The 9046-nt window shown below is 42.9% G+C and overlaps 1 protein-coding gene across 1 annotated transcript; it reads right to left on the reverse strand.

Annotated features, from left to right (window-relative positions):
- Positions 1–7130: 7130 nt before the first annotated feature.
- Positions 7131–8806, reverse strand: GJA10 (gap junction protein alpha 10). Its single transcript, XM_040238796.1, is given in 3 exon segments — positions 7131–7165; positions 7168–7291; positions 7352–8806. Coding segments are annotated over 3 exon segments (1614 nt in total).
- Between the last annotated feature and the right edge of the window lie 240 nt (positions 8807–9046).

Here is a 9046-nt window from a genome sequence, read left to right on the forward strand (position 1 = left end):
TGGGTACTGAAATGAGTTCCTGAGACATCTCATTAATTAAGCAAAAGCAAATGGCAGAGACATCTCTATAGCAGGATCACATTTATATTTTTGAAAACATATAACAAATATATGTGGTCATATTTTTGTACTCCAAGACAGATTATGAATGCAGTGAGGGAGGTAGGGGAACACAGCCTGTGCTGTTCACAGTGATGGCCTTTGGTGGATGGAAATGGGAATTAAGTCCAGCTGAGAGTGAGAGATGAACCCTCACATAGTCAGGTTCACATTTTACTTGGTGTTCTTTTATACTGATTGAATGTTTTTCAGTGAACATGTATACTTTAATTTAAAAACTAAGAAAAAAGAAAAAGACTCTTCTTTCAAACCATTAATAGTAGTATTCCTGGAATGAGTCGCTCCCCTCTTACCTGAGCACTATGCAAGCCTCCGAGCTGGTCTCTCTGACTGCACTTTTATCCCCTGTCTTGGGCCATTTGGGCTGCTATAGAAAAAAAATACCCTAAACTGGGGAGAAATTTAGGGACTTCTCTGGTGGTCCAGTGATTAACAATCCACCTTCCAGTGCAGGGAACATGAATTTGATCTCTGGTTGGGCAACTAAGATCCCACATGCCTCGGAGCAACTAAGCTCACACGCAGCAACTACTGAGCCTGCATGCCACAACTGGAGAGAAGCCCAAGTGCACAATGCAAGGTCCTGAGTGCCTAATGCAGCCAAAAATAAACAAATATTTAAAAACAAAAAAAGAATAGAAATGTATTGCTCATATTTCTGGAGACTGGGGATTCTAAGACAAAGGCACTGGCAGATTCAGCGTCTGGTGTGAGCCTTCTTCCTGGCTCATAGACAGTCATCTTTTCATTGTACCCTCACATGATGGATGGGCTAGGGAACTATCTGATCCCCTCTTTAAAAGGGCACTAATCCCATTTGAAAGGGCTCCATCCTTATGATCTAATTACCTCCCAAATGTACTTTCAAACACCATTGCACTGGAGGATAAGGTTTCAATATACAAATCTGGGGGAGACAGACATTCAGACCACAGCATCTCTACAATAGACTCATTAGAAACAGTGATTTTAAAAATATGTGTATCATGGGCTCCCATGGTAGTCCAGTGATTAGGAATTCACCTGCCAATGCAGGGGACATGGGTTCAATCCCTGGTCTGGGAACTAAGATCCCACAAGTCCTGCAGCAACAAAGGCCATGTGCCACCACTACCGACGCCCACGTACCCAAGAGCCCATGTTCTGCAACAAGAGAAACCACTGCAGTGAGAAGCCTGCACACCACAACCTGAGAGCAGCCCCCACTCTCTACAACTAGAGGAAGCCCAAACACAGCAACAAAGACCTAGTGCAGCCAAACATAAATAAATAAATAAAATATATATATACATGTATGTACATATCAGACCACCACCATTCCTGTGCTATCCAACTCAAATTCCTTCCCATGGCTTATAAAGTCTGACATATCAGCTCTTGCCCATTCCAACCTCATCATCTCTAACTTCCCCTCCATGATCACAGCCCAAGAGTGCTCCCTGGGACCTTAGCACACAGCTCACACCATCAGTTACACTGAGGTTCTTGGGTAGGTGGGGCAACGCAGGCAGAGGGACTAGTAAGTACAAAGGTCCTCAGCACCTGGAGCTACAGGAGAGTGCTCTTTATCGTGACTCTCAGATGACCATTATATCTACTACTGCAGGCAGGAATCCCTCAGAAGAAATGGAGTAGCCATCATGGTCAACAAAAGAGTCTGAAATGCAGTACTTGGATGCAATCTCAAAAACGACAGAATGATCTCTGTTCATCTCCAAGGCAAACCATTCAGTATCACAGTAATCCAAGTCTGTGCCCCAACCAGTAATGCTGAAGAAGCTGAAGTTGAAGTTGAATGGTTCTATGAAGACCTACAAGACCTTTTAGAACTAACACCCCAAAAAGATGTCCTTTTCCTTACAGGGGACTGGAATGCAAAAGTAGGAAGTCAAGAAACACCTGGAGCAACAGGAAAATTTGGCCTTGGAATGCGGAATGAAGCAGGGCAAAGCCTAATAGAGTTTTGCCAAGAAAATGCACTGGTCATAGCAAACACCCTCTTCCAACAACACAAGAGAAGACTCTACACATGGACATCACCAGATGGTCAACACTGAAATCAGATTGATTATATTCTTTGCAGACAAAGATGGAGAAGCTCTATACAGGCAACAAAAACAAGACCAGGAGCTGACTGTGGCTCAGATCATGAACTCTTTATTACCAAATTCAGACTCAAATTGAAGAAAGTAGGGAAAACCGCTAGACCATTCAGGTATGACCTAAATCAAATCCCTTATGATTATACAGTGGAAGTAAGAAATAGATTTAAGGGCCTAGATCTGATAGATAAGAGTGTCTGATGAACTATGGAATGAGATTTGTGACATTGTACAGGAGACAGGGATCAAGACCATCCCCATGGAAAAAAAATGCAAAAAAGTAAAATGGCTGTCTGGGGAGGCCTGACAAATAGCTATGAAAAGAAGAGAGGCAAAAAGCAAAGGAGAAAAGGAAAGATATAAGCATCTGAATGCAGAGATCCAAAGAATAGCAAGAAGAGATAAGAAAGCCTTCTTCAGCGATCAATGCAAAGAAATAGAGGAAAAGAACCGAATGGGAAAGACTAGAGATCTCTTCAAGAAAATTAGAGATACCAAGGGAACATTTCATGCAAAGGTGGGCTCGACAAAGGACAGAAATGGTACAGACCTAACAGAAGCAGAAGATATTAAGAAGAGGTGGCAAGAATACACAGAAGAACTGTACAAAAAAGATCTTCATGACCCAGATAATCACAATGGTGTGATCACTCATCTAGAGCCAGACATCCTGGAATGTGAAGTCAAGTGGGCCTTAGAAAGCATCACTACGAACAAAGCTAGTGGAGGTGATGCAATTCCAGTTGAGCTCTTTCAAATCCTGAAAGATGATGCTGTAAAGGTGTTGCCCTCAATATACCAGCAAATTTGGAAAACTCAGCAGTGGCCACAGGACTGGAAAAGGTCAGTTTTCATTCCAATTCCAAAGAAAGGCAATGCCAAAGAATGCTCAAACTACCGCACAATTGCACTCATCTCACATGCTAGCAAAGTAATGCTCAAAATTCTCCAAGCCAGGCTTCTCCAACAGCAATACGTGAACCATGAACTTCTAGATGTTCAAGCTGGTTTTAGAAAAGGCAGAGGAACCAGAGATCAAATTGCCAACATCCGCTGGATCATGGAAAAAGCGAGAGAGTTCCAAAAAAACATCTATTTCTGCTTTATTGACTATGCCAAAGCCTTTGACTGTGTGGATCACAATAAACGGCGGAAAATTCTGAAAGAGATGGGAATACCAGACCACCTGACCTGCCTCTTGAGAAATCTGTATGCAGGTTAGGAAGCAACAGTTAGAACTGGACACAGAACAACAGACTAGTTTCAAATAGGAAAAGGAGTACGTCAAGGCTATATATTGTCACTCTGCTTATTTAACTTATATGCAGAGTACATCATGAGAAACGCTGGGCTGGAAGAAGCACAAGCTGGAATCAAGATTGCTGGGAGAAATATCAATAACCTCAGATATGCAGATGACCCCACCCTTATGGCAGAAAGTGAAAAGGAACTAAAAAGCCTGTTGATGAAAATGAAAGTGAAAGTGGAGAGTGAAAAAGTTGGCTTAAAGCTCAACATTCAGAAAACTAAGATCATGGCATCTGGTCCCATCACTTCATGGGAAATAGATGGGGAAACCATGGAAACAGTGTCAGACTTTATTTTGGGGGGCTCCAAAATCACTGCAGATGGTGACTGCAGCCATGAAATTAAAAGACACTTACTCCTTGGAAGAAAACTTATAACCAACCTAGATAGTATATTCAAAAGCAGAGATATTACTTTGCCAACAAAGGTCCGTCTAGTCAAGGCTATGGTTTTTCCTGTGGTCACATATGGATGTGAGAATTGGACTGTGAAGAAAGCTGAGGACTGAAGAATTGATGCTTTTGAACTGTGGTGTTGGAGAAGACTCTTGAGAGTCCCTTGGACTGCAAGGAGATCCAACCAGTCCATTCTGAAGGAGATCAGCCCTGGGATTTCTTTGGAAGGAATGATGCTGAAGCTGAAACTCCAGTACTTTGGCCACCTCATGCGAAGAGTTGACTCATTGGAAAAGACTCTGATGCTGGGAGGGATTGGGGGCAGGAGGAGAAGGGGACAGCAGAGGATGAGATGGCTGGATGGCATCACTGACTCAATGGATGTGAGTCTGAGTGAACTCCGGGAGTTAGTGATGGACAGGGAGGCCTAGTGTGCTGCGATTCATGGGGTCGCAAAGAGTCGGACATGACTGAGCAACTGAACTGAACTGAACTGAACATCACAAAAGATCAGAGGTGTTCACAGGGAAATCTTTCTAATGCCAAAATCTTCCTACTCTACAGTGGTAGTTCATATTGGAATCACTGGGGAGCTTTAGAAATATTGGTACTCAGGCTCTTTCTGCAGAGGTTCTTATTACACCATTTTTCAAAGCTTCTCTGCGGATTTAAAGTGGAATTGGGCAATAGAATGACTACTTCACAGCACCTCTGACAAGTGAAGGCATTCATTGATGAATGCCATTCCATACCCTCTCCATTACAGAGGGGAGCATGGGTTCCTAAAACTCAACCACTCTTCCTCCCCATGCTCACTGGGCCAGACTAAAAGGACTAAAAGTCTGCTCTCCATGCCCAGTGAACTCCATCCTTAAAGAATCAAACTTGATAGAAACTTATTCAATAACCAACAGGCTTAGACTTGCAGAAACTACGGGATTTGAGTGGTGATGGCAAGCAAAATGTCTTGGAGTATAAATCATGGCTCTTACAGGTGGTTTTCCTGACCTTTTAAAATACAGTGGATTTCTTTTTCAGAACAATTCTCTGCAAGGGGAATTTGTGGCAAAGAAACTGTGGTCTCTACTTGAACTCATTTTATTCTGAAACACCAACTGCTACAATCAGAATGCATCTGATTGACCCTGAAAAATTCAGTTCTCTGGGACCTAATACAGTGTCAAAAACTGTTTATAGTCCATATATTGAAAGTGGATGCTCACAATCCTTTGCTTGATGCACTAATGTCTTTCCTTTTTTTGGCCACACCATGAGGCATGTGGGACCGAATTTCCCCCACCAGAGATCAAACCCCTGCCCTGCACTGGAAGGTGGAGTCTTAACCACTGGCCACTGCGGAAGTCCCAACTGCTCTAATTTCTCATGAAAGCTCCCTCTGTTTGCAGTAAGTATGATGTGTCAGCCACAGTGGTCTGGAGTTGACAGCTGTGACCTCAATCTCCAAGTCTCCCTACCATCTTGGGAGTGCAGTGGCCTGTCAACTCTGAAAGAGGCTTGGGGGAAAGTGACCATTAGTAGGAAAGCTCTGTGACCAGAGGCATTATTTATAATTCCTAGAAACATAACAAAGAAGAAAGGGGAAGATGAAAATAGAAAGAGGGCCTGTCACCCTCATCGTCTTTTCTCCAAACTCTGCAGCATGGCCTGTCTCTCCCAAAAGATAATCTGAGATGAAGAAAATCTGCCTCAAGTAAACACTGCCATTCTTCCCTCAGTTCTCTGCCAATACAAAGGCTTCTCTCACATGGAAGGAGGTACGAGAGAGAAAATGATGAAAATTGTCATACTGGCTTCACAAAAGCAGATAAGAAGCAGGGGCCACTGACAAGATTACTCTAAGATGGTGAATCTCATCCCTGGTGGCATATTGCAATCACCAAGGGAGTTTTAAAAACACTGATTCTGCATCCCATCTCCAGAGCTTCTGGTTTAATTGGAATTGGATGGGTCCTGGGCTGGAGATTTTTTTTTAAGCTCCAGAAGACTAGTTCAAGCCAGAGTTGAAAACCCTCCCATAATTTGGCATAGGGTTCCAAGTACCCATACAATGATCCTAAATATAATCAACCTCCTGAGAAGATGGCTGGTCACTGACAAGAAATGAGTATAAGTTTGAAAAAAAAAAAAAAGCATTTTGGGAAAAAGTCTAGGTAGGATGATTCCTTCTCAAGTTAAGGCATTAGTGCAGTAACATAATATCTCTAAATTCATAGAAGATATGAAACTGGTGTAGAGGGATTCAATTATTATTAACACAAAGAATGAAACAAAGGAAAAAGCAAGTGTATGGGCTCAACAAAGCAAATCAGCTGAGAAGTTCCCCTATTAAATGGGGGATTTTTCTTTTTAATGGGGAAAAAAAAAGTTCTTAGAAGTAAGCAGTGGGTAAAACATGAGTCACTCTTTTTTCCAGAATCAAGAAGAATCCACAGTAAATATCCATTGTGCCCTATGATAGCCAGGGAATGTTTATTCCATTGTGGCTTTTCAGAAAACAGAATTAAAATCAATACAATATTGATTTTAGTCTTTGTGGAATATGTCACAAATGTTTGTATATGACTTTTAAATGCCAGAATTATTAAAACAACGGAGCATACCCTCCTTCCTTAGTGAGACAAGGGCAACTCAGGTTATAAATGATCCCTTCTCTGATTTTTATTTTCCATATTATGTTATAAAGTGCAACTCCATTCCAAGCACTCCTCTGTTACGCATTGTCTAGCACTATGGGTTCTCCATTGCCTCCCTGCAAAGCTTCCATTCCCCCTTCTCCAGTCTTCTTTATCTCTGAAGTTTTCCTTACTACCCTGTGCTCCAGACACACATGGCCCCCAGACAGCTCTGCTTTATCACACCTCTCAGCTTTTGTCCATGTTCTCCTTGTACTGAGATAGCCTTCTTCCATGTACCCCAGTCCTCTCAGGTCTAGAGAAACTCATATCTCTCAAGACTCATTTCAAAAGTAATTTCAACTATAAAGCTTTTCCTGACCTGTCTGTAAAGAACTGACCTCTCCTTCTTTTGCTCACTACCCCCTCTAACGTGCACATTTCACTTGACCATTTATATGTTTACCTAATTTCCCATACAGGCTCAGAGAGCTTTGATGGCAGAGATGGTGATTCATTTATATACCAGGACTTATAAGACTAATCGATAGAAAGTTTTCAATAAGCTTATTTTATGAATTGAGCTTAACTGAATGTACTGAATGAATTTAACTCTCCATAAATTAACCTCCCTCTCCTCCTCTCCCTCTCTCTCAACACACACATATACACACGAAGAAGGAGGGAAGAGAAGGCTAAGAAGGGATGAGAAGGCTAAGAAGGGAAGATAAGGCTAAGGGACCAGAGGGGGACACCTCTTATGAAAGTTCCATGATCAGTCAGGTTGTCTGACCTTACTTACCATGGATGTTCTTCGGCCAGGGGCTGAAGGCAGAAGTGAGGGGCTGTTTTCCCGGTGTGGAAAGCCTTGGCAAGAGCTATTTCGAGAACTGGAGCTTCCTGAGTCACTGTACAGCTGTCCCTTTTCAGAAAACAGTCTGGACAGGAAGCTGGCCTTGCGACTGCCAGGGTAAGATCTGTCTCTTGCCTCTTGGACCCTGCTGTCTGTCATGCTGCCATCGCTATGTCTGCAGTGACTGTGAAAGTCTGCAAGAGGTTCCCCTGAGGGTTGTAGGTCCTGGGACTGCTCCCAGGGTCCTGTTGTATGTGATGGACAATGCCTAGGAGCCATCTTTGTACCTAGCCAGGAGTGAGGTCTTATATTCTGCAAGCCAAATAAAGAATGGTCTGGCTGCTGTCCTGGGTGCTGAATTCTAGCACCGTTGTCCCAGGGACATGGGCTGTGGACATGGAGCTGTCCGTTGTGCTGATTCTTCTCAGCCCAGTCTTTTTTGCTATAGCAAGGGTCTACATCAAGCTGCCTGGGCTGTGGGATATGCCAAGTGGTTTTAGAATTCGGCACATTGACTCGGATCACTTGCTGTTGATTGTTGGCTTGAAGTAGGGAGATTTTTTCAGGGAAGGGAGAGCAAGTCATACACTGCTGGGTCACTGAATATTTTTTCAAATGGAATGGAGGTCTCCTATCATCCTCAATGCCCTCACTGCTGGATTTGTCATAAATTGCCCTCATGATTTTCCTGATGCCCAGATGAAATATTTCCAGTATGTTGAGAAACAAAGAGATGGCTGCAATGCTATGCATAAAGAGCATGAAAATGGTCTTCTCTGTGGGCCTGGACACAAAGCAATCCACTGCATTGGGGCAAGGGGGTTGAGTACATTTGTAAAGAGGGTGCATTTGAAACCCATAGAGAATATATTGGCCTACCATGAACCCTACTTCCAGCACAGATCTGGTCAAGATGTGTAAGATGTAAGTACGCAGCAGACATCCTTTCAGTGGGACTTTTTGGATGCTCTTCTGCTCCTCTAATTTCCTCAGTTCTCTATCCATCCTTTGCTGATCCTCCAATTCAAGCTCTGGATTCTCCATCTGGGCTCTAAGCTGTGACTTCTTCCTCTGCCTTTCCTTTTCAAAGGCCCTGAGTCTATACAGTGCATGGCCCATATATACTAGAGAGGGAGAAGACACAAAAATGATCTGTAAAACCCAGAACCTGATCAAGGAGATAGGGAAAGCATTATCATAACAGACAGTGTTGCAACCTGGCTGCTGGGTGTTGCAGGCAAATGCTGACTGTTCATCATCCCAGACATCTTCAGCAGCCACACCAAGTATCAGCATTCGGAAAATGAAGAGGATGGTCAGCCAGATTTTCCCCACCATGGTTGAGTAGGAGTGAACTTCCTCTAAGATGCCACCCAATAAATTCCAATCCCCCATGGTAAGAGACTAATGTCTGAAACATACAGAAAACACTAAGATTAATAGAATCCATGGGTATAACATATAAAAACACGATCAATACAGCAGGTCCTCTCTTCATGTCAATAAAACTATGAAGGATTTTCCAGCCCTAATACTTATGGTTCATGCTTATTGAAATATTTCTAAGGAATAGGTTTTGGAAAAAATACTAAAGACCCTCCCCAGTCCAACCCAATTCCTTCCTATAGTCTTCTC

The sequence above is a fragment of the Oryx dammah genome, unplaced genomic scaffold, assembly GCF_014754425.2.
Source record: "Oryx dammah isolate SB20612 unplaced genomic scaffold, SCBI_Odam_1.1 HiC_scaffold_4, whole genome shotgun sequence".
Classification (NCBI taxonomy): Eukaryota; Metazoa; Chordata; class Mammalia; order Artiodactyla; family Bovidae; genus Oryx; species Oryx dammah.